This window comes from Halichoeres trimaculatus, unplaced genomic scaffold (assembly GCF_033239565.1).
Source record: "Halichoeres trimaculatus isolate MK-OKI-2021-1 unplaced genomic scaffold, fHalTri1.1 fHalTri1_scaffold_11, whole genome shotgun sequence".
NCBI lineage: Eukaryota > Metazoa > Chordata > Actinopteri > Labriformes > Labridae > Halichoeres > Halichoeres trimaculatus.
Window position 1 is genome coordinate 17,992,989 of NW_027437189.1, and position 26,590 is coordinate 18,019,578.

The following is a 26,590-nucleotide window of genomic DNA, read 5'->3' on the forward strand; positions in this document are numbered from 1 at the left end:
TAAAATGGTTGTGGCTAGTTTAATCAAAGCAATGAACCAATTTATCTAGTTTGAAGTTTACGTATTCGGGACGCTTAACTACACTATTACAGAATGTCATGTCTGAGCCCGTTTGTAGACTAAAATATTTAATGTTTTCACGTGGGCCTACTTTATGTGTGCGCACCAAATTATTTTCATTATTATTACCTTTACATACTTCGCTCTTCACCAGACTCCTCACTTTCTGATTCTTCACTGTCGGATTAGGTTGATGATCTTTTCCGCTCTGTCGGCCTGCTGCCTGCTGCCTGCTGCCTGCTGATGCTGGGGGTGTTCCAGAGGTATGGGTGGGGCGGGGGGCAAGTCTCGTGCTTGGCGCGTGCCTCTCTGGACCATCTGTTGCACTGGTCTAACTGTCATAGATACCACGCGCCTATGAGAGGGGAAATTCCCACGAGCGTTTTGACTAATGGCCCAATTCCCAAAGGAAATGGACAACAATGACCCCCCAAATCAGAGGACTAACACATTATGTTAACTGTGACTACAGGCCTGTGACAGGAATACATCTACCTGTATTTCAAAGTAGCATGCGCCTATGCCCACCCGCATGTGGTTTGTTTTGAATAGCCTATAATGAAACCATTATAATATGTAAAATTTGGTTAGATTTAGGATAGGCCTACTTACTTTAATTTTTTAACAACAGGGAAACTAGCCTACTTGTTTTTAGGTAGCTAAGGTTAGGGTAAAACTCGATCCTAAAACATAGTTTCTGACATTTACGATGTTTTGATTAAAGTTGGAAGATAATCTGATGAATTTTTCTGTTTCTGTTTGAATATTTCAAACCATGTTTGTTCGCTGATGTCCAGATATAACGAACATTTGTGCAGCTGCAGCCCTGCGGCTCTTCAATAAGATGTCCCACACAGGATTTAATCATGTGTAGGTGATGTAGAGTATTTTCCCAGGCTTTGTTAAAGACGTTCCCACAACTTCAAGCAATTAGAAGCTAAATCCCCACCGAAGTGGAAAGGGTCTACCAACGGTTTTTCTGCAGAGCCTGGGAAAGCTGGGCTATTTCTTGCACGCGTCAGGCGTGCGACAGTTATTCAAATTAGAGTAAATTATTCAGGGGTGGGCCCCCTCTATTGTATGGTCACATCTGCTGCTGCGCGGGAACGTTCAAACAAGGACATTTTCTGCTCAAGTTCAATGTGTATAGGATAACAAAAAACCTCTCTCTTTTCTCATTATAGCACTCAAAGCCCTGAAACATAGAAAAAGTCAAATCGAGAGAATTTTGCAAAATAGTTGTGATAAATCTAAGTGTGTTTTCGAGCATTTACCCAGCCTATTTCATTGTTGAGCGTATGGTTGCTATATTTACCTATGTATGAGTAAACACTGTTTGCTGTAGGGCCTATTTATTTATAAGCCATACAGTTTTCTAAGCTACTCAAAACACTTAAACATCTAGATAGGTTTTAGAGCACTTAATGTTGTATTGGATTTTAAATTTATCAGATCTTAATGGAAAGATGGACAGTTTGGATGGATTCTGGTAAAATAAATTAATTTATCAAAAAACCTACCATTTTCATTTTAAACCTACCTTATTGGACTCTACAGTTGTTAAACTATCAAGTTGTAACTAGTTTTTGACACATTTTAAGCATAAGCTTGATCTTATGTGGGCAACGGTACACCAGCTCCTGGCGTCTCTCTGTAACGGCCCAAGTGGTTGGCGCGTGCCATTAACTAATTGCTTTCGCTTCACTAAGCCTGGGCGCGTGCAGAGAGGATGCCTCCAGTGTACCTAAACCTGGCGGGTTTTTATCTAGTTTTCTGATCTAATTTGATATTAATAATGATTTCAATATTTAATCATTCTCAGATTTTGGTGGTATGTCACAAAGAACAAATACATAAACACAAACATCTCTTTCACATAATCAAATGAAGACTGAAAACCAAAAAAGAGACCAGACAAAATGAACTTTATTCAGCAGCTTAAAGAAGACAAGACACGAAGAGAGCATATGACTTTATTTATTCCACACAATAATTCAAGCTTGAGTTTATTTCTTTTTTATTTTCTTTCTTTCTTTCTTTCTTTCTTACTTGTTTTAAAAAAATAGACTCACGTAACTCATTCGCTAAAAGAACCATATCAGTCTGACATGAAACAAGACTAAGTACTACCACACGTTACAACAGTCTGATTGAGAAATGACAGATATTCCTTTTAAATTTTTATTGGGTAACTGTTGGACTATAGTGCTTCAGAGAGGCTTAAAAGTTGGGATAGACATTTCATCCTAAATCATCTTATTTAGCCTTTTTCATAGTTTTTTTGTTCCAATGGATGAGCCACTGGCAAACCTATCAAAGTAAGTTATCTAACAATTCTTTATTTAACATTTTAGATGTGATAGTATAAAGAAAGGCTAATACACTTATGAAGGATGGTCATCTATATCAATAAAATGACCACTTTACGGCTGTTTTCGTTAAGATATGTAGAATTCGAAGTTAACAAGATGTTCTAAACTATCCTTTTGTCTTCTGCATATGATCCATTTCATTTTTTAAAAAATGTTTTTTATATACCTATTTTCTGTTTTCTCGAAACTCTGTAGGGGTTTATGTAAATTTGTTCTTTGGGAACAATTAGGAGAGCTTTTTTTTAGAAAATAATGTATTGATCATGCCTTTTTTTCCCCTACACCATGAAAAGGTACATCAACAATAATGGCTAAGATGGTGTTGTAAAAACTATTTATCCTGATCATCAGTCTGATATTACACCAATTACTACCTTTTATACATTACAGAAGTCTACTTGATATGTTTATATCAAAAAGTGACACTCTTTTCTTTCATGTTTTGATTATTCAGTTGTGGTGCCAAACATTCGCTCCCTTTCAATGCTACATGTTAGAAGTAGGAATAGATACGTCAGCCTGAATCATCTTGATCTCGGTCTCTCTGTCATTCTCACTTTTTACTTTGTTGTCGTCCGTCTTCCGTGAACTCACCCTGTTGGCGTGTTGTCTCTCCCAAAGCGACCTAGTCACGCGTGATCTGCAGTGAGAATTTCTGTGGTCAGACTTTCTCACACTCAGGCTCATTAGTGACAGACAGATACAGGACAACTAATGTGACACGACAGCCTTTTAACACAAAAGTAGTACAGTGAAAATTCAAAGGGTTTTTACCCCACTTTGATGTGATGTCTTCACTTTAAACATGGTAGTGTGGGGTTTCGCTTTATTTCAGTTGTTTAAGCTTATGAGAAAGTCTTAATTAATTATGAAACCCAATAACCTGTGTATCCTATCAAGGAGACAGAATATCCATGCATTAAACTACATGCCTAGAGATACAAAACATGACAACAACAATTAACACACGTCAGTCTTACCTTACCAAAACATTGACATGTGACAACAGCAACAGCCTGTTTATGATACTTTGAGTTTCTTAGATGGTTATGATCTAATTTTTCAAGCTTAGACATCACACATTGACTTAAAATAATTCACGCATAAACCTTTTAACATTTTTTTTCCCAAAAGCTACATTAACAGAACTCCATGCAGAAGAAACGTTTGCAATAAAGTTTTATACTGCACTTTATATGGCCTAAGTAAGCACGGTAATTACACAATAAGTATTGAACCAGCATTTTAAAATAGGGAAATATAGGCTAAAACAACATACCAGGTATTGTTAGCGTGGTCCTTCTTCCCGTCATTTAAAGCCCACGCTGCTCTGCTGTCAGGTCTTTGCTGGTGGATGACTGCAGTTGTATTGAGCGCCCTTTTCCAGCATGAGGTTTACGGCTCAATGACAGAGACGCGCTCTTGTAGTGGGCGGAGACCAAGTAGCCTACAGTACACGCCCCAAATAACATGGCTCGTGCTCTCCTGTTCAGAACCTCACATCAGCAAGAAAAAATATAGTAGTCTGTATGTATCATTTGAAATCCAACTTTCTTGTATTGCATGGGAATACATTTTTTTTCGCCCTGTTTGGTTCTTAGTAAAAAAAAAAAAAAAAAAAAAAAAAAAAAAAAAAGTTAGACCAGAAACCGGTAAATCAAAATAATTTTCCTGTTTTACACAGCTATATTTTCAGTTCCAATGTCATAAAAAAACATTGATTTCTATGATAAATAGAAATATTCCAATGATATCAGACAGGTGAGCAAAGTTTTTCTTGGATCACTCTTTCCTGCTGTAAACTATTCTGAAAAGATGTTATTTTGGCTCAAGTAAAACGTGAAATAGTATTAGGATTTAAAAGTCTACCCGTGATTAAAAGCACCTCCCACTGTTTGATTTTCCCCCGGACAACTCTTAATGGCCCCCATGTCTCTGTAACCTCAACATAATTCATCAGAGCAGGAAAGCCATCTGCTGCCATTGTTTGCCTGGCTCGTGCTGTTCTCGTGCCCCTGATATGGCAGCACAATGGAGCCCCCTCAATCAGAAATCCAATATTCGAAAAGCCCGCGAACAAGCCTAATGTTCAGCCTGTCCAATAGCTCGCATGCAACAGAGGCAGCTTAAATCTACAGGATACTAGCCCAAGATTCAACAAAAGTATCAATAAAAGAACTCCATTGTAAAGTTTTCAGCGAAAATATGAAGAAATAAACATCACTTTAATAAGGAAGGCTGGGATAATTCTATGTCACTCACTACTACTACTTATCTTGAAACACTTACGGTGCGGTACAGTGACAAATGCTTTTGGAGAGCTCTGAGCTGATTGTCTGGAGGTGGAGACGCCAATGCGTGCGACGCTGTAACTTTACCTTTGTCGAGTTTAAAATGTGCACCAGATGTGTGTTCAGTTTTACAGCTTGGCTTCTGGCTTGGTTACGATATTCAAATCCTGTCTGAGCCACCTCACATCTGATTTATGCAGCAATTACGCAAAAGCTTTTTCCAACTCAGACGCCTGACTCTACGCTTCGCACTGTTATAGACCTCTATTGTGAGGGGGAGAGAGACAAAACTGCAATTTGACAAAGTGTCTGTAAACACAGAAAGCCAGTGTGTACGCAAGACAGCCTCTATGTAATTTCTGGTGACTTTCATACACCTGGATTTCTTTCTTTGTCTGTCTTTAACGCAATACGCTGATGCTCTTTGTCCTCTGAACCACAAAATCACCAAAGAGAATTTCTATGATTTGACACCGCTACAAGATCCTTTAATGAAATGCTGGATATATATTTGTGGATATGCATGCTGTATAATTCACGTTGAATGAAAACAACCTTTTGAAAGGCTTGCTTAGAAATACACGCAAAGTGAACATTTTTATTTAAAGACTATGCACTATTATTTCCTTAAAATCTCCTTTGTGAGCGTCTCATTTGTCACGTGGCCAAGGGATGCTGGTGTAGGCTTCAGTACTAAACCAGTGACGTCAATAGATCCTCGTGCTTGAGAAAAAAAAAAGTTTGGATATTGGTCACTGGTGGCAGATGCTTTATGAAAATAGCGTTGTTTGAGGCTTGGGAAGCTTCTCAGTAAATGTTGATAGGTCTTCGTTTGCATCCCTGGAGAGAGAACAGCAACAACTGCAACTCAACAATGCAACAAAGACCGCTGTGCAAAGGGATCACATTATTGGGCAATAGTGATACGTCCGCCTAAATGAACACCCATTTAAACATATTTTGTCTACTTTTATTTTCCTGCAGCAACAGAAAACGATCAAATGACACACATTATAGAATTAGTATTTGAAATAAAATTAAAAAAAACACTATGGACTAATCAGAAATTGAAGTATTACCACCTTGATCTTTAATGAGATGTAAAACTGTTTGTTTTTATACATCAAGAGCTGAAATCTCAGAATCCGTTTGAAAGACAGCGCAGTGCCAAAAATCACTACCATTTAGCTACTGACTTCTATGACAGACAAAATCAGCAAATACCTGCATTTTCAGAGTCAATACAAAGCTGTACTACTGCTCTGCATCTAGCTGTGTCATTAATATGTCAAGTGAATGGGAACAATGTCAAAATAGTAACAAGTTAAAAAATTAAAGCTACCTCAAGATTCATAGCAAAGAGCAGATCTAGACCCAGGTTATGCCCAAAATAATTCACTCATTCCCTACTCACTATATAGTGAATTAGATATAGTGAATGACCATGCTCACTCAGATTTCGGACAGCACTACAAAATGGCATTCACTAGGCCTATATAGTGCACTATGTAGTGAATAGGGAGCGATTTCAGACACAGCCCCAGTCTTTATTGTAATTTAGAGAAACCTAACATGAATCCCCATTAATCATAAGTAATCTTTGTCATATGCATTTATCCGTCCCTGGTTCTCATCATCAGTGCATAAAAACAAACTCTTGAGGAAAGAAAGAATCTTTCTATTCATTTGTTTCCTTAAAACTTCATTTAACTCTGTGTCTCCAAAGTTACTAAAGAATATTAAGAAAGCTGAACTTTTAAAGGGGCTTCACTGAACCTGCGTTGCATAAGAAATCTAAACAAAACAAAAGAAAAGGCAAGTTAGCACCATGCATGGTTATCCTTAGCCTCTTTGTGAGGTGGTGAACTTTTTTTTTGACCACAACCTGGGTCATCAGGATCTAAGTGTCAACAAAGTCAAATCCCACTTTCACATCTAGCTTGAAAATGATCCACTCCTTTTTCAGAACCATGGACAGAGGCCACCTCAAACAGGTGACTTTCTATAGCTTAATGTGCTTGAGAGAAAATGAGTGTGAGTTGACATTCTATTCAGGGCTTGACATTCTGTTCGGTTACAATATTTTTCAATAAAGTACAACCCTTATTAAAGAAAATAATGAGTTATAACAAAGTGTAAATTGTTGACAAGCAACAGAATTTCTAAAATAAATGTAAACACATCATATGAAATACTGAGGCTGAAAATTGTATTTATTCTGAGCAAAATATGTTAATTCTGAATATATTGCCAGAGACATTATTTAAAACATTTAGGCCTGATTTAAAAAGTGACTGCGCTTGTCGGAATTTTAGTCCTGAAGGCTTCTTCAGTTTAAGCTCAGAATTAACCATGAGCTGGACAGAGACAGAGAACAGAGAACCTTTTAAACAGTTGGGATGGATATGTATACCACTGTGTAGCAGCCAGACACTTCTTGTTACAACACCATCCATATTTTGTAATCAAATCAAGGACACTGGTTTCTGCACTTTTGAAATAGAAATGCCAGAAATAGGATTGTAGCTGCTTAACTTAAAATATTGAGCCGTCTTGTTTGTATTAGGGGAAAAGATGATGCTGCAGACAGGCCAGCTTTGCACCGACTCTTCCACAACAGAGACATGCTGTTGTACAAATTTTGGGAATGGATACATCAGCCGTCCTTGCTATAGGCACTTATAGGCGTGAGAGACATGGTGGTTCCTCTCCTCTTAAAAGTGGAGGTCGCAAGATCCAGGATTTTCAAAAAGACTGTCAAATTTTCATGTTAAACAGTGTTCACAGACAACAGTTTATGAGTGGTTTTGAAATAGAGTCATACTGATTTTGGACTTTTCTTTCCAAGTCTGTGGTCAGAACTGAAAAGGTACAAAGTGCGTTTTAATTTGCTGCTACTATTACTTTGGATAAGTTACAAAAAGAGCTCATGTAAAAAGAACTGGTTTCACTCAGTGGGTTTAATGTGAAGTTTAACAGTATCAAGGCAGACACATAGAGGTTTGTGTGCTCTGCTTGATGCACTCATGACAGTGGTTGATTTAGACACATGTTGTTTTATTCTGTTATGTCATGCATTTAAATTAAATTTAATTCAAATCATTTGGACCTTTTGTACATCACAACCAATTTAGACACTTCATTAAACAAGGATTTATTAAAGTAAATGATAAAGAAACCAGGTAAATATGTTTATTTTAGAAACTGTTCCCAATTCATTCCTTACTGCAACAGACAGTCACACTCAACACATAAGAGTGCTGTTACGTGATATAAGATTGTACTTTTAGCAAGAGGCACATTAAGTTTCAGGTGTAAAGAGATGGGCAGGGGAGTCTCGAGAAAGATGATGTTGAGTCTGACTAGCTTTGTTGGGTAGAGCTCACATTCCAGCAGCTTGAAGCATCACAGCCACTGATTCTGCGGTCTGTCCGGCTAACTAAGTAGAAATGGAGTCTTACTGAAATAAATCTTTGAATCAGCATTGCTTTTCTGTCTTGTTTTCCTCAAGATGGCTGGGAAACTATTTTAAATCACAGCCTCTGGGAAAAAGCATCATATGAAGCAGTTCAGGTGTTAATCAAGGATAAGCTATGTAGGAGTGTAGGAGGCAAAAATCGGAGAGAATTTTCTTGTTGCAAATAAAAACATTTTGGGCAGAAAAATTCAAATGTTGGATTATAGTAAAATCAGTGCTTTAGCCAAACATTACTTCTTAGTCCATTGGGACTAAACACAAGTGTATTCAAGTCCCCTTTCCTTTATAAGTTTGTTGTATCTTCTTAAGTGTTATCTTTATATTTGTTTGACTGTTCCTCACAAGGACAGACAAAACAAAATATTGCCATTTTTCCAGACAAGGTTGATTATGTTTATATCATCCAGTAACATAGATTCAGTTACAGGATGGAAAAAAGATTAAATCTGTGATATACTGATTTTGACCTCAAAGTTCATTAAGATTTTTGAGGACAAATTGGAAAGCTGCAGCTCACACAGCACTTCCACATTCTCCGAGCAACTCAATGAAATATTATATTTAATGTGAAATTATCTGTAATTCAAACTGTTGTAACTTAAGTGCATGCATGACTTTAATCTGCGTGGATGAACACTGGCGTAAATCTAGTCTCTCATAGTTATAAGAACATTTTAATATGAGATTTACTGGGATTTGATAATAAACTCGTGAAATTTAATCCAACCCTAACTCAACTCAAGCTAATGTGTTTGTCGCAACGCTGAGTCAGGGACAAACAGCAGCCAGCTGTACTGATGCTTCAGGATGATGCGGATCATGTTGGCGTAGAATTCGGCTTGGGATGCCAGACATCCTTTCAGCAGGAAAAAAAAAAACAATTTGAAAGTTGTAAATCTTCGAGGTTTGGCAGCTTCTACGGAGCCGCTGTCGAGGCGATCACCTTCATCAAGAGTCATCGACGCTTTTGGATTTACGCATCAGTAACTCTGCGCAGGCTCCATCTGTCCGAACACAGTGGCTCGTGTCAGCCTCATGCCCGATGTCACATTTAAATTTGAAGCTCGAGATTTCAGATGATGTCTTGGATAAATACATTTTCACCTGCTCCAGCCAACGCTGAACCAGCAACAATCTTAAGCCACAGCAATACAACATTTAAAGGGCTTGAATTGGATGTAATAAAATAAATAAATAAATTCAATTGCAACCTGCAGTTAGGATTTTGACTTCTAGAAAGAAACTATTCGTTTTCCTTTCCTATTGGGCTTCTCCAAGATTTTTGGGAAATCTACTCTTCTGTATCTTCCCACAAAGGATCCCTGTGCCCTCAGCCAGCACAGATGGATACCCACGCTGAAACTAGGACAAAAAGGTCCCAACTGAAGCCTCTTGAACTTTTTTTTTTTTGTCTTATCTCGCCCGTTCCCAGACTGGACATGATGGCAGTTATTTGGGGCCCCATGGGAGAGGGCGCGTGCAAAACCGTGCATCTATAATGCTTTTTTTAAAAAAGGGACTGAAACCCTCAAGCTAGAGCGGAGCAGCTTGAAGCCGAGATGCTGAGTCTTCACCAATATGATACGAGCTTGTTGACAATATGTGTTTGACACAAAGTTGACTCAGTAGACTCTAAAATAATACACATTTAAATACTGAAACACGTAATATACACAGTTTTATAGAACTGCAGTAAACATTTCATTGTGTAGAGATGTTTTACAGCGATACCTGGCACAAAATGACCTACATTTGCTTGATAAGCTCTACAAGCATTAGATTTGGCATCATCATCATTTCGTTTTGCAAAGTTTGCTTCTTATGAACACAGTGTTGTATGTGCTATAGTGTTTGTGCGCTTTGACTCAAGCTTCCCTCCCAAAACCCCCACATCGATGGTGATGGGACACAAAGAGCAGGGGTCGGGATGCTGATGGAAGCAACAGCAGTGTGCTGCGCCAGTGTGAGGCTGAGGAGAGGAGGGGAGGGGCGAGATGAGGAGAGGGGGGCAGAGACGGAAGAGGAGAGGAAAGGGGGCTTTCCCATCTGTTGCACTGCTGTGGCGCGTGCCGAACGCGTGAATCCTACTGCCAGCTCATCTCACTGTTTGGGAATAAATACTCAGCAGTAATAGATAAAACCAAAGCATTTACAATAGTCAAAATGAAATAGTTTCTTTAAATATGCCTCTCTTATAGTTAATGATATACATTATGTGTTTAAAACCTGAACTTTGTAGGAATATCTCCAGAAGAGATGACAACTTTTTCACCAGACCATTGTTCTCTGTAAACCCTTCTGTCTCTGCAGTCTGTCTTGTTTACTATATGACTATTTTTGTGTTAGACACGCACGCTTGATGTACGCACTTCTGCGCTTGGATTCAAGGTTGTCCACGTCACTCAGTCTCCTCCCACTCTGCTCCAGGTAAACACGGTGTGGTTGATATTGGAAACAAGCTGCTGATGGTTCACAAGCAGATGTTAATCCATACATGGCGTCGCTTGGGTGTCTGTTATTTTAATTTTTTTGGAATAGATTAGTCCTGTCAACTCAAAATCACTCCTCTGGCTTTGTGTTTCTATTGTTGCTGGGGGGCAGGTGGAATCCGTGTAAGCACGAAGAAGTTTACGAAATATTCTTTATTTGTTCATTAATTCTTCTCTTTACTGTTATTTATTGCAATAAAGCTTTTATACATCTCATCAAACTGGAATGGCTATTTACAGATTGCTAAGCTTATTTGTTGTGATTTCAGTAGTTCATTGATTTAATAATAAACATAAACATAAATCTATAGCAAAATCAGGCAAAAAAGAACCAGAGCACGTCTTCAAGAGATGCTATAAAGCAGTTGTCTGATAAGCTAAAGCCCGAAAGTAAAGGACACAAAACACCATTAAATGCTTTGTATACTTATTTATGTCTTGGATGAACGTTGAAGCTTAAAATTTAGAGGAAAAAAACGCATAAACTCAACGTAAACGAGCAACCTCGCATACCAGAGGTATAGTCAGGGACCCGACAGGACCAGATGGTCCCACAGGAGCTGCGCTACAGTCCCACAGGCATTGCCCCCTCAACCCCCCCGCGTCGGACCCCTTGCGTGATGGCTGGTGTCCCCTCCCCTCCGACGCGCCGGGGACCCATAAATAGGAGGCGCCGCGGCACACAGGCACACTTCAGCTGAGCCGCTCCAAGAGCAAGTACCCTCCTCAAAAAAGCACAACAGCAGCAAACGAAATGAGTCCCAGCATCACTGCCGAGGCCGTTCAGCCTCTTCCAGCCAGGTCCACTGTGGCACAAAGAAAACAGGCCAACGAACTGAGAAAGGTAAGGGAAAGAGATAACCTTCAGAGCTGTGAACAAGTACCGTGTTTTCTCATTCGACTTTCTCAGACTCCGGATGACTAACGTTGTTTTTATTTCTTCCAGACTCTGAAACCTTTACTGGAGAAGAGAAGACGTGCTCGTATCAATGACAGTCTCAGTCACCTGAAGAGCCTGATTCTCCCACTGATTGGCAAAGACAACGCTCGCTACTCCAAACTGGAGAAAGCTGATATTCTTGAAATGACCGTCCGTTTCCTCAGAGACCTTCCCTCCACTCCTGTCAAAGGTGAGCATCCTACTATGAGCTGCGATATAACCGCTCACAAAATGTTTATGCTTCATATCTGAAACTGGAAGTCAAATGATAAATTCAAGCAACTAATCTCTTCTTTTCTTCTTTCAGACTCGGCAGAAAGTTACAGAGAAGGCTACAAAGCTTGCCTCCAGCGCGTCTCCGCCTTGCTTCCAAAAACCAGCCTGGATCAGGAGGCGTGCCAGCGCGTGAACGAGTTCGTCCAGCAGTCCAGGTCTGCGACTGTCACCCCAACCTGCCTGAACTGCTGTGCACAGAGCTCCAAGACCTTCCCTCAGATTCAGCAGAGACTTTTGAGCCTTAAATCAAGCTTCAGCTCCAGACCGGAGAGCCAGTCCCGCAGCAACAGCGGCGCCGTGGCTCCAAGCCGCGCACAGCCAGTCCCACAGGCTGTGAGCTCAGCCATGTGGAGACCGTGGTAGATTAGATGGAAATGAATGTCATGTGTGCTATTTATTTTGTGATGTTATTGATGTTTTCGTAGACATAGTCATAGTTATTACTAATTGTTGGATTTACTGTATAATAATCTGATTCAACATTTATCTCAAGATGCGTTAAATGCCAGAGAGCACGAGCACAGATCTTAGCACAGGTCTAAGAACGATTTTATATGCAATCCTCTTTGGGGTTTCAAAGATATGGGTTGTTGACAACACTTTTGTAAAACCCCACGGGTTGTTTTGTTTGAGGTTTGCACGATAGACTTATTTCTTACTATGATTATTAGTATCTTGGTCTGTGCAAAAGAAGTCTGTAAACACTATGTGTTAAAACTATTTCCTGATTTTTCCTTGACATCTTATGTGGACAAAAAACATGATTGTGACACTTCAAATATTTTGTTGTTGATTTTCTTTACAATAAATACATGAAAGGAAGACGGTTGTGCTGTTTGGTTTGTGAAATGTGTTTGTGGTTTCATAACCTTAATATACTGAATGACTAAACAACAAGACCACAATCTCAGCCCCATGAGAGCAGGGGAAAAGGCGCGCAAATGCATAAAGCCCATAAAGCCACAGGTCCGCTGAGCCCATTGATGCTGATGAGCAGCTGCTCTATTGTTGCTGGCGCCTCTCAAGTTGCCGCCAAATTGGTGGGAGGAAGTTGGACTGAGGGAACACACACTGAGACGACTTATTTCTTCATTTATAGCGAGAGATTCAGCACAACCCGAAGAAACAAATCTGACAAATCTGACTTCATCAAAACACAGTGTGTGCTGTCTGCTGATTACTTGAATAGCAGATGATATCAAAAAGCTCCGGGATCTGACACTTTTGCCATTTATGTAATTTGTATGTATTTATACAGCATCTTTTGCACAAAGCACTGCACAATGCACAAATGCTGAAGCAGAATTTGATAAATCCTTTATGAAGAGAGTAGCTTGGTGAAATCTGTAAAAAATGAAAATAAAAAAATAACTTCCAGAGAATAACCAAAACATAATTTTCCTATTTTGACCACAATTACATCTTATGTCTTGGGACAAAGACTGATTCTTGAGTCTCTGTAGCTTTATTTTTCTTTATGGAGGACACAGAAAAAAACAACTGGTTGAAGTAACCCTGAACTCAAAATGACGGTCTGTTATATGAGATGGGCATTTTTTTAAACTGCTGGTATGATGTCGGACTCAGGGAACAAATGTCAGAACTGCTGACTTGTAATTTTTCTAGACATCCATTCACCTTTTTTCTCATCAACATAGTTGAAAATTCACTTGTGGGTTTACTTACATTTTTTGGTGTGACGTTACGCTCATGTATGAAACTGAACAACAAAACATTGGTGTATTCAAAGATGATATAGTTTCTGGGGTTGAAGTGTCACTTGGCAGACCAGCATTTAAGAGTTGTTCAATGGATCAGCAACACAGAGGGGCAATTTCTCAAAGCACCATCAATTTATCTCAAACTGATGTTTTGTTTTGTCTTGTAGTTGGCAATCACACCTTGTGAATCCAAACCAATCCTTGTGGCTTCCAATCAGGAATGCATTACAGAAACCAACAGTGATAGTCCTTCGAACATTGTGTTCAAGTAATATCTGAAAATACGTTAAACTTGCCAACACAAATGTCATGCTGTTTTTATTCCTGCTGCCACTTCTGATTTTTTTTTAGTTGACTGCTATGGTTAGATGAGACTCATTGGTTGTAATAATAAAGTATCAATCAATAAAAAGATAAATCAACTTTTATTGATGTAGCACCATTTCTAGAAATTCTCAGATCCTCTGGTATGCTTTTACAGTGTCTTGGAGTATACTGACTTACAGCAGCATCACCAAAAGAGTTTTGTTCTCCTTTGAGGAACAGTTAAAAAAAGAGTGAAGCTATAAGAGACGTTCCTGGTTCATAATCATTGCATCTCCAAGAGAAAGTCATATGAGCAGAGATTTATTTATTTTGTCGTAAAGACATTGCCTTTAAGGCTACAAATCAAAGAAAACATATCATGTGCTGACACATGTTTAGTTAAGAATTTAAAACAGTAACTACTGAGCTTGACTGATATCCTTCACTCGGTTTGGACTAATACTGATTGTGGTCACTGGCAATAGTTTCATATGAAATGAGCCAACTAGCAGGTGGTCACCCTCATAAAACAAGATATATGATCCCAAGTCAGGTTCACGCATGGTTCCAAACTGGTCTCCTGCCTTCATCTTTTAAATATTGTCTGTGGTGTGAACCACGTTACTGTAGGTGAGAGGAATACACTGATGGAGAAAAAGACAGCTCTGCCTTGAGATTTGTTGGTAATTTTTTCATGTCAGTTGTAGTTATTGTGTTGTGTTGTGTTTTAAATGGGTGTCACTAGGCTGACTATTTTTGGGTTTGGGAGGTTTACTAAGCCCTGACCGTGCTTGTTGTTGTTGTTGTTGTGACTTACTGATTCTTGAGACTTTGTCAAAAACACATCCCACTAAAGAAAGTGTAAATCTGAGAAAAAGTGAATTAAATTATTCACTTCACAAATTCAGTGTTGATCATCGGAAGGTTTGTTGCACAAATATAACATTTTCATATGTTTGTCTTTATTCCAGTAAATTATAAGGTTATATGATAACCCAGGGCCCAAAAAATCTGCTGTCCTCAGACAACAGTTTATCATTTCAATTTTTTATAAAATTATGAAAAAATATTTAAAACGAATAATATATTTACCAGATGAAAGAGAATAATAGAAAAGTAGCTTTACACCATCAGGCAGTGAACATGCAACAAAATTAACTTGCTTTGTGATTGCTCAAAATGTGTCCTGAGTTTTCATCAACACTGTCAGAGATTTATCAAAAAGCAATAAAATCAGATAAGTACTTGATCAGCTTTATTCCTGAAGACCTCCTTTCCCCTCCTCATCATCTGCCAAATTGTCACCCTATTAAAACAATGACCTAAGTCTTTTTTTTCTTTTTTTTTTTGACAAAAATGAGTTTTTGGCTTTAATCATCTCTTGATAATGCACACCATCTCTGGTAAAATCACTTAAATCTTTAGCTAAAAGGATCATGCTTTTTATGCCCATAGGACAATGGCCCATGTCAAGACAGTGACTTGGGACATTTTATTTCCAGCCTACATTCACACCAAGCCTAGGAAACTGTTTTCACTGCAAAAATAAACATGTTTACAGCCTGGTACAAAAAGTCTCCCTCTGAGAAATTAATTCTCTATCAGAACACACTGTACAGGGGGATTTGTCAGTTTGCCCAATCAGAGGCAGAATAGAGGGGGCAGCAGTAGCTCAGCCCATAGGAACTTGAGTTTGTAACCGGAGGGTTGCTGGTTCAAGTGGGCATGGACCAAGATTGAGATTTGGGCTGATAGCTGGAGAGGTGTCAGCATGACTTCCTGAGCACTGTCGAGGTACCCTTGAGCAAGGTACCATACCCCCAACTGCTCAAGGTTGTACATTACTTGGGATAAAAGTGTCTGCTAAGTGGAATTGTAAATTATAGAAAATGTAGCTTAACTGATGGACAGGCGGGCCCCTGTAGCTGTCTGTGCGGGGGTTAAAAGCCTGACCTTTTCCCAAAAGGCCTCTGTCCACAAGTTGCTTTAAAACTTAGTGTCAGATGTCACAGAGACTTCATCCATTTTTTAAACAGTCTCAGGAACAGGAGCCAGCTCGCAGCAGGCAGTCAATGTAAATTGTTCTTGTTTAAACATTGCCACTCTGGTTTATGGAAGTTGTCATTCACAGTAGAGATAATATGTTCAAGACAATTTTATTTGTTGTACCAAATTGCTTATTAAGCAGCCATTAATTTGAGAGGGGGAAAGGTTGGAATTGCTTGCTGTTTTTTGGCCACTGGGTTGTGTGGAGGGAACCCTGAGGACAATTGAGCATGACGCTTGAAGACTGACAAGAAACAATGTGAAAGGAAGGAAGCACATTAAATGCACTGATGATGAAAAAAGTAAACGTGAAGCATATACTAAGATCGATGTCAGACACAGACAGCTTACTTGTGATTTGTGGCAATAACATGAGTGTTTGTACCTTTGTCTCATAAAACATACCACTACTACAAGGGAAGTTGTAAAGAAATATTGGTTCATACTCATCCAATTATATGTCATCTTGTAACTATAAGTCCATGGTCTATAAAGACCATGAGGGATTTACAAGGTTTCCAGTTTTGAGAGTCTGGACTCTGATGTTGAAAGAATCAGTATGTGTGCGAGTGCTATAGTGGCTATATCATTTCACAACACACACAATAAGACCAAAATGATCATTATTTATCATCGAAAATCTCTCACACTGTCAAAATCACATAAATAAGACCGATATCTTACGATACGTGTTTTTGGATAGTTTCAAGCTGAGGCTTCCATAAATTGGACTAGATTTCCATAGCATATCCCATAGATGGTCAGTGGGATTGAAATGGACCAGTTCTTATAAAGTGCTTTTCTGGGCTTTGTGACCATTCAAAGCACCAACAGTTATAGCTGTTGGTGCTTTGAATGGGACCTTCACGTCCAGCATCTTCACCTCCAAGATCGTCTGAGATCAGCCACTAGGATGGCTGCTGCAACAATTAGTTTGCATAACCAAAGATTTCTACACAAACTGTCAGAAACCATCTCAGAGTAGATCAGCTGCATGCTAGTCATCCTCACCAGGGTCTTGACCTGACTGCAGTTCATCATCATATCTTACTTGAGCAGGCAAATGAGCGCACTCAGTGGCGTCTGGCTGAATCCTGGTTTTCACTACAGGGCAGATAGTGTGTACAGGGTCATGTGGGTGAGCCGTGTCTCCTCATCAACAGCCTGTGTATGTGTATGTGTGTGTGTGTGTGTGTGTGTGTGTGTGTGTGTGTGTGTGTGTGTGTGTGTGTGTGTGTGTGTGTGTGGGGGTGGGTATATTTGTGGGGGTGGGGGGTTTAGGGTTTTTATGGTATTCTTTTGTTTCTTTCTTTTCTCGTTTCTTTTTTCTGTTTGACTCCGTTTTGTTTTTGTTTTGTTTTGTTTTGTTTTGTTTTTATCCTCTGTGAGGCACTTTGTGTTGCTAAATTGCAGGAAACGTGCCATATAAATCAAATAAAGTTAAAGTTAAAGCCATTTGTTGATATCAGCGTTGAGAATCTAGTGGCCCATGGTGGCCGTTGTGGTATGAGGAAGAGTATGTCATGGACAACAAACACAGGTGTATTTTATAGGTGGCATTTTGAATGCACAGAGATGCCGAAAGGAGAACATGGGTCCCATTTTTTAACCATTCATCCATTAACATATCATCATGTTGCGTCATGCTAATACAATGAGGGGATCTGTACACAAGTCTGACCTAAGGGTGGTGACTGCAATGGTGAAAAAATAAGTTGATGACCAGTACCAGTTAACATCTTCCATTCCCAGGCCATAGCTAGCTGCCAGCTCTGGATTGGTGGGTCAGCTGGGCTTTCCCTGTCCCTCTCAGATGAATGTTGGTGCCATGATAGAATTGGCTGAGAGGGCAAAGAGTTAATGACAAATCCAGGAGGCTGAAAACATCCCAGTTCTTGCCTGGCAAACGCACTCATTGGACTTGTTGCCCATTGATCATGTTTGGGATGCTCTGGACTGGTGTGTACCGCAGCACGTTCCAGTTCCAATATCCAGCATCTTGGCACAGCCATTAAAGAGTACACAATCAACATGATCAATGCTGAGCATAGAAGATGTGTTGCACTATGTGAGGTAAATGCCATTTGATACCCCACAAAAAATAACTATCTAAGATTTTGTAATGCTGCGTAAAGATTATATTATCTGTTTGCTAAACCTCCAATGGACTCCTTCAGTCTGTCTGTAGACGGATATTTAGATAGCTTAGCTATCTGATTTTGTTTTTGCTTCGAGATCCAACAAAATACCTCACATAAACCTGCAGGGCAAAAGTTATTGGTACAGCAGGGGTGTAACAACTCAAACAATGATCACATTTCTGTACAGCTAGACCCTAAAAGCTTGGATGAAAGTTTTGTCTGCCCTCAACAGAAGTCAAACTGTGTGTAGATGTTTTAGGTAACCGTAATCTATACAGCTAAGTCAAAAGACAACAATGGTACAAATAGAAGACACACACACACACACACACACACACACACACACACACACATTCAGAGCTGTTACCAAGGATATGGATAGCAGAGATGGGAGTTAGAAAGATGCCCAAAAGCACTTGAAGGATTCAGTCAGAGAGAAAAAAAAGATAGCAGAGGGACCCAAAGAAAAACCTTCCTGTATATAGTTTTGTATGGTTATATAGTGGCTACAGAAAAAGTTAAGAAAATTGTAGAAAAAAATCACACTATTTTTCCCTTGCTTTAAAACACAGCACAGCTTCAAGATTTGACTTTGTGGTTAGATGAGTGCATATGTTATGAAAACTGTGGAAGCTGCAGTATTTGAAGTCTCTACAGCAAAATGTGTTTGCATGTTTTGGCTGGTCATTGTTTAGTTTGAATATGATCAGTGATACTTCAGTGAGGTATTAGTTAGAAAGATTTAAACACCAATTGTTTAAAGGATGGAATGAGAGCTTCACGGTTTGATGCTGTATATAAAGCATCATGAAAGCTGCAGGAAAGCCAAGGTTGGTCTGATTCTATAATCCATTCAGTTAAGGTCGTGGTTAAAGGCTTCTCCCAAAGCTGTTATTTTATGCACGTCAAACCTTTGATATGAGTGTCAATTTAATCACATCATTTCATTTTTCTGGAAATTTCAGTTACTCAACTAAATATGCGTTAATTTACATTTCATAATCGGTTGATGTCATTGAAGAAAAGAGTTCCTCACACTGACGACGCCACAACGATCAAATCCAAGCTTAATGTTCAATGACACATTAAACAACAAGGACCAGTGCGAAATGTGCACATACAATGGGTCAGTACATCGTTTCGTCTCGTTTTGACTGAAAATTTGATTGTTCAAGTAGAAAATTTCATCAAGCCCAGCGCGTAAAACTCCTGGTGTTACTGCCTTTAAGCGTAGTACCCAACTTCTTCTTCCATCTGGTCATTTCAGCATTTTGGGCCGGTTGATGCCCATTAAGATAATACTATTTCGCTTAAAGCTACTGTTAATGTAAATTATTGTGTAGTCAGAGAAAAACACCGAGGCAACTCATTTTCCTTTGCTCGCTTCACGCTGCTGTAAAAGTTAAGGTGTCAGACAGGAGTCTCCTTTGCTGATTCTCCCCCATCAACCCGCGTGTGATTTTTAATTTCCCATGAAGTGTCGAAACATTTTCGAACAAAGGCTCCCTGTTATCCAGCCGGCACAGATGGGTTACCGACGCTGAATTTGCTCGAAAAGACAAAAGAGGACTCTAACCGTAAGAGAGGAACGGAGACGAAGTGCACCTCCGCACAACCCCCACCCATCCCCCACTCCTCCACCCTCCCTGCATCCCAGAGGAGCCGAAAGGGGCGCGTGCAGCAAGTGTGCCTTCCAGTTTTTGGTTGGAGCGTGGATTTGTTAAAGTACAAAACAGAAAATGTCTATAAAATGGTCCTCATACTCTATGCTCAAAAAGCATTGTCCACCAAAAAGCATCACTACTAATCTTCATCCGACTGCAAACATTATATAAAAATGTTCCTTCAAAAATTCAACTAACACTGTCCTTTCAGTGTCATGTACCTCGTCATGATAAAAGTATGCTCACGAAGAGAGACTATGATATTTAACTGAGTACTCTTTTAAACAAGAGTCCTCTTTTCAGGAAGACAGACATGCTCTGCAAAACCAATTTCCATTTCCATCAACAGATTGAGCTTTGTGTGTCGTCATCCCTATACAATATTGATAAACAAGCATATCATGATAGCGTGGACGCTAAAATATCCAGGAGTCAAGCTAAAAGTGCAGCATAGTTTCCAAACAGGGGGTGAGGGTGATTTGTTTCAGTTGAACCCATGAGACACTTGCAGATGGGGTAGCCACGCCAAAACTGCGTGGTGATCATGTGTCGTGCGCGTTAAGTCTATAAAAAGTAGCTCATGCAGTACTATGTGTGTGTACGTGCGTGCGTATGTTCGAGAGATGCATGGATTCGTGGTGGAACAGGGGGACAGCCTCTTTAGGATGCTGGTGCATGGCAGGTGGAGTGAATGGGGGTGGGGGCATGGATTGAGTAAGAGAGGCTCGGTAACAGACAGCCATCTGGTTCCTCTGGCGCGTGCTGCGCGCGTGGTTCCCCTGAGTGCAGTGGTATTTGATGGGTTGTCATGTCTCTCCACTTCTTGTTTAATTATGAAAGTCCCAGTTTTGTTCATAGTTTTACATTTACACACTATGAGAGCACGATGACATGTTCTTGAATCCTTCAAGTTTGCAAGTTAAAAGTCGTAATATTTATGACATTTAACAAGTTAGAGCCCACGATATTTTTCTTATTTTATTTGACACGGGGCATTGTCATCAAAGCTCATGCACTCTCCCCCTCCCCTTGTTTTCCTACCCCCACCGCCCTGCATAAGGCGTTGGCAGCAGCACAGTATACAGCCTACAGGTAGAGACTCCCCCTGGGCAGAAACAGCAGAAAAACGTCATATGCAAAACTATTGTTGTCAAAATGTAGGAGCAGATGTTATATGAAAGTAGCGTGGCTTGGGTATGAGATTTGAGAAAGAGTCTGTATCTGTGCATTTTTCCATGCACGCAAGCCTGACCCCTATGCTAGTGGTGTATGTATTGCATCTTGTTGTTCCAAGTGTGTATATTTATTTCAAGATGGCTTATAATCTAAATTATTTTGTCAAACTTTCCTGGCGCTGTTATTATTTTGTCAAAATCTTGACGTTGAACAACCAGAGAAAATTCATGTCCTGATAATTTTTCATGATGCAATCTTTAATTACAGTGGGAAAAAGTTTATAACATGTTAGAAGACCAAAAATAAATCGTCATTGCGCAGCCTTGCCCCACAAATTATGGCAACCTTTAATACTTTTATTTAGCTTGTATTTTTATTCATCCCTGTAGTAATGTGTCCACTGCTGTATCCATGATCACTATTGTCCATCTGTCTGAGCCTGCGTGAGCTCTTGTCTTATAGTTTTATGTCCATTATATATATATATATATATATATATATATATATATATATATATATATATATATATATATATATATATATATATATATATATATATATATATATATTACCGTCTTTCCTTCTAAGCCACATACGTGCAGTGCGTAATTACGCAAAAGTATTAACGATAAGCACGTGTCTCTATTTTACAAACATTTTTTTCACCTGTGTTATGAAACTTTGATGCGCTGATCAGCTGAATACAACATGCTTGTTGGATGATATTCGATGAATAAATATTCGTCGCATTCAAACTTGAAGCTTAAGGCGCATTTTTTACCAGCTTCTTCGCAGTTTTTGTTTGTTTCGATGAATGGACCATACAGCAGACACGCACTGCAGTTGTCACGCATGGATTAGTGGAAAAGACAGATGGTTATCCTACCAATTTTAATGGTTTTCTGTTGTTTTCATCATATATTTGACCACTCCAAATCGCTGGATGCGCTTGGGGGCGTACCCATGACGCACGAAACCGACGCCACGGACTTGGATATAAACCGCACACCGTGGCCGTTAGAAACACATCTTCGCTGACTTGTGTTTTAAACACTTCTCTGGCACAAAGAAAGCGCAGGAAATGTCTCCAAATATGACTTGTGAAACTCTCCAGTCATTCTCTCCAAGGCTTACTGTGGCCAAAAGGAAAGAGGCCCTTGAGCTCCGTAAGGTAAGCGAAATCCTTGACTTTTGCTTCTTTATATCCAAAAAAATAATTTTATTGTTGCACTTGGATCTTTGGTTTGATTATTAAATTGCATTATTTCTTTGCAGACTATGAAACCTCTGATGGAAAAAAGAAGACGAGCCCGTATCAATGACAGCCTCAACCATTTAAAGAATCTGATCCTTCCCCTCACAGGCAGAGATGTAAGTTGTTTAAAACCAATTAAATTCACAGAGAATATACCTTTCAGCTGTCCTTAAATCAAGGGATTTGGCTGCACATGTTTGACCTTTTTTTCCCCATGTTTTCTGCAGAAAACTCGCTACTCCAAGCTTGAGAAAGCCGACATCCTGGAAATGACTGTGAGGTTCCTCAGCGACATCCCTCCTGTTAACACCAAAGGTGAGTTTTGGTTCTGCTTGTGAAGCACCGTAAATGGAATATTACTTAGACCCACATATTTCAAGGCTATCGAAACTAACATTTCATTGTCTTTTCGTATTCCTCAGACAACTACAGAGAGGGCTACAAAGCCTGCCTCCAGCGCGTCTCTACTCGGCTCCCCAAAACGAGCATGGATCAGGACGCCAGCCAGCGGATGAACGAATTCATCCAGCGAGCCACCCCCGCCACTGTCACATCAACTTGCCTAAAATGCTGTGCCCAGAGCTCGAAGACCTTCCCTCATATCCAGAAGAAACTTCTAAGCCTGAAAACAAGCTTCAGCTCCAGAATGGAGAACAGCATCGCAGTGAGCGCCAGCCGCGCGCAACCAGTACAGCAGTCTGCGAGCGCACCCATGTGGAGACCCTGGTAGAAATGCTCAGTATCCGAATCTTCCGAAGGCATAAAAGAGACTGAAAAGTGTTTCATGGTGGTAATATGATGATACCATCATTTGTAAATATAGTCTACACAGTGATTCACCGTTCCTATCGTTGATGAAAAGCTAGAATTCATCGTTAAATCGTATTAGTTGAGTATTATATACTTGGATTTTTGCGCACGAGTCTGTTGTCCTGTACAAGTTGACAAGTTCAGATAGCCGCTTTTCTTTAAATCTGCATGTATGTATCCGTTTAATATTTAGTCCTCCGCGCGGACTAAGTGAGAAGGGCCGTTGAAACAGCCCTGTAAGACCCAAAGGGTCATTATGTATGAATTTGCACAGACCACTTAAGAGTCTGTGCGGATGAAACTTGTAGACATGTTATATGTCACTACCAGTATCTCTGTTGAGGTGTGATTGATTTTGCTATTTTCAGCAAAAATTGTATGTATATTATATATATAAAAAAATGAAATAAAACTACGATTTCGTGGTAAATTCTTGTTGTTTGTGATGTTTCATAGTCATTTTCAATACACTGGCCTTTACGCATCTGTACAACTTTGAATATCAACTTAAAGGACTCATTAGATGATCGCATCAAGGAAATCCAAAAATGCAGCATCAAATGAACCTTAAAGTACATCACTATAAAAATTCAGGTTTGCAAAACTTACAAATATCAACCGGCAGCACACATGAATAACAGTTTCAGAATGTTTTGTTTTGTGTTGAAAGACTCAAGAAACTCGTTATTCGCTTTTTTTTTTTTTTTTTACCACAGGAGGTAACGAGTGGGACCTGGCTTAAGGTTTGAACAAAAACCTTTATTGTTCTATCAAAAAACATATGAGGAATCATCTGTCTTTAGCTTTGCGCCAGGACAGGCTTTGCTATGAAGAGCAGACCACATAGAGCAGTGCGCGTGTCTCGAGGTAAACGTGGTCTCTGCTCCCCCCTACCGACGTATGCATGAAATGCAACTGCCTGTGATTTCTATCCTCGTCGCACAATCTCCTGCCCTATGAGGCGGAGACCAGTACATCCCAGCTAACCGGTAGTTCTGACAAATGTCCCTTTTTCGTAATTTAGGCCTCTCTTGTTTGCAGGTACCTTGCATAAACAGTTTTTTTTTTGTCAAAATCAAAATAAAACACTGTGCTTAAATTATACATTTGTGTTTATTTGAATCATTATTTTGACATATGAGTCATTTCTAATAGAAGCGGTGACCAGGACTGCTGGCGGACGCAGCAGAGGTCTGGTCTCTCGTCACATCACACAGACACAGATCTCGCTTCAACACGAGACAGTCAGAGCCCGAGACCTCAGCATCATCTTCGTCACAATGTCGGAACCGGCGCGGGCGCGTGAGGCAGCATCTACCCTTCAGTTATGCAGGTAGGACGCTAAATACGAGACACAAGAACAGGCTGAGGAACCCTCACATACTATTTACGTGCTGTACGTTGATAAGTGATGAGAACAGCGCCGCTACCGTGGTCGCTACTTCCCGTAACTAGGTAATCCCCTCCTTGCCCTGCTCAACTGTTTCCACAGATAAAGCGGCCTAAAGTCTAACGGTTGTCATAAAATACACCATTGTCTAGCTCGTGTTAGACATCCGAAACGACACGGTGTGATCCGCCCGTGCTGCCGTTGGAGGTGCAGGACGCCCATTAGCATGTCGTATGATGTGACCTCACTACGGTTAGCCTACTAGGAGGAAACCTTTAGACTACTAGCTATAAATGACTACTCAAGATCGCTATCGCATTTACAGAACTGCGAGAAAAGTTCAATTTCATTGTAATCGCTGGGAAATTTTGGCCTGTGTTCATTGTTTATCTGTAATTTGCTATTAGCCATGTGCTTCCTTATTATCCCTTTCCTAACTCAATAAACAGAGAGACAAACAGAGACCGCTATAAAAACACAAAGGAAGTAATGGGTGCAAAGGTTGCAGAGCTAGTGCAGCGATAACCTGCTAAAAATGCTTTTGCAACGGTTCGGTTTTCATATCCCAGCAGCCTGCAGAGTTTGTGGTATTACTTTTCAGCAGTAGATGGAGCTATATAGCTTTGTGACTAACAGCCTAGTTTGTATAGCAAGACTTTAGAATAACACGTCACTTACCTTACTTACCATACATGTCTTGTTTGGCCATCAGAAGGAGACACGTGATCACTTGCTCGGTCAAAATGGAAAGTTTGCTAAAACAGAATTAACCAATTACATTCACACTATGTTTGCTCATGCTTGTTGGTCTCCCCATTGATTTTCAGAATGGTAGTTTAATACACTTAAGAAACTGACCACTGTTCATGCATTATATCATTTCAGTGCTGCTCAGTTTATCCCCCAAGACCTCTAAGCAGTGAAGGTAAACATCTGACGTGATCTGGACATCATATATATGACTGAGGAATACAGATTTTAAAAAGTTAAAGGAAAAGGGCATATGTGATAAACCAAATGCTAGTATACGACAAAAGCAAAGCATTAGCAAAACATAGAGCAATAAGAGCAGTAGTTGCTTCTAGCAAAGTAATCATATTAAACTAGTGAAATTGTGCTGCTGATGGGTAACCTACCTCATCTTGGTGACCTCAAACCAGGTGTAGTGAATAAAGTAAGAAACCATTTCAGCAGTTGTTCTTTGTCTTAACCTATTAAGGCGGTATCCAGGTGGAAGTGGTTGAATGCTAGCTGTTGAATAAGTGAAGTTAAATTCCACTTCTGACTTTGCGAGTTGCATTGGTTCCTGAAGTTAGAATGTTAATGCTAAAAACAATACAATGTTTCTCCTCAGGCTATGGTTACTAATTGTCCCGTATTGTAGTAAGGCCGCTATCCTATTTAACTAAGCAATGAGGAAGTTAGATCTGTATATGCACATGTTTTTTATTTTATTCTATTTTTTTATTTTATTTTATTTTTTTATAACTTTATTTTTTCAATCAGTCAAAACTCATTATTTATCAAATTAAATTGTCTCAAATAATAATAGTAATGAAAACAGCACAAACAACCAAAACAAAACAAAAAAACCCCACAAAAAACAAAACCCCACAAAAAACAAAAAACAAAACAAAACAAAAACAAAAACACTGAGGAGGAATTATGCATATACATACATAGACATACATATACATACATATACATACATAGACATACATATACATACAATGCAATGCAATGCAATACAATGCTAAAATCAATACAATGTTTCTCTTCAGGCTATGGTTACTAATTGTCCTGTATTGTAGTAAGGCCGCTATCCTATTTGACTAAGCAATGAGGAAGTTAGATCTGTGTATGCACATCTTTTTTAAGTAAGTAGTAGTAAGTAGAGTAAAACAGGTTCAAAGACAGGTTTTGTTGTGTTACACTTTCCTTCTAGTTCTTGGTGGGGGGTTTTTCTAATTTTGTAACTCCTTACTGGAGTGATCATTTTCTGTCTACTAGGTAACTATGTGTGAGAAATTTTACTGGTCAACTTCTGTCAATCTATCTGTACTTCTGTATAGCATCAGTGGGAGTGTTGGGATCCAGTCTGACCAGTCATGATGTCTGAGGCGGGGTCAACGTTGACACTGCATGATGTCATCAACCACAGAAACGCCAGGGCCT

General features: G+C 39.5%; 3 protein-coding genes across 5 annotated transcripts in view; all 3 read left to right on the plus strand.

Moving 5' to 3' along the window:
* The first annotated feature begins 11,135 nt into the window (after positions 1 to 11,135).
* On the plus strand, positions 11,136 to 12,269 carry LOC141799802 (transcription factor HES-2-like). The gene is made up of 3 exons (XM_074682165.1): positions 11,136 to 11,534; positions 11,637 to 11,820; positions 11,938 to 12,269. The coding sequence occupies exons 1-3, from the start codon at positions 11,445 to 11,447 to the stop codon at positions 12,267 to 12,269; spliced, it is 606 nt and encodes a 201-aa protein (XP_074538266.1). The 5' UTR covers positions 11,136 to 11,444.
* Positions 12,270 to 22,009: 9,740 nt separating this feature from the next.
* On the plus strand, positions 22,010 to 22,945 carry LOC141799871 (transcription factor HES-2-like). Its single transcript, XM_074682264.1, has 4 exons — positions 22,010 to 22,131; positions 22,236 to 22,331; positions 22,443 to 22,530; positions 22,638 to 22,945. The coding sequence occupies exons 1-4, from the start codon at positions 22,042 to 22,044 to the stop codon at positions 22,943 to 22,945; spliced, it is 582 nt and encodes a 193-aa protein (XP_074538365.1). The 5' UTR covers positions 22,010 to 22,041.
* Positions 22,946 to 23,989: 1,044 nt separating this feature from the next.
* Positions 23,990 to 26,590, plus strand: part of acot7 (acyl-CoA thioesterase 7) — a 60,933-nt gene continuing 58,332 nt past the window's right edge. Inside the window, exons 1-2 of one of the 3 annotated variants that reach the window (XM_074681607.1) lie at positions 23,990 to 24,066; positions 24,181 to 24,358. In XM_074681607.1, coding sequence (XP_074537708.1) covers positions 24,306 to 24,358 — 53 coding nt within the window. In that variant the 5' untranslated portion in view covers positions 23,990 to 24,066; positions 24,181 to 24,305. Of the gene's footprint in view, positions 24,067 to 24,169; positions 24,359 to 26,590 lie in introns of those variants that run through there. The other 2 variants (XM_074681605.1, XM_074681604.1) reach the window with 2 other exon arrangements.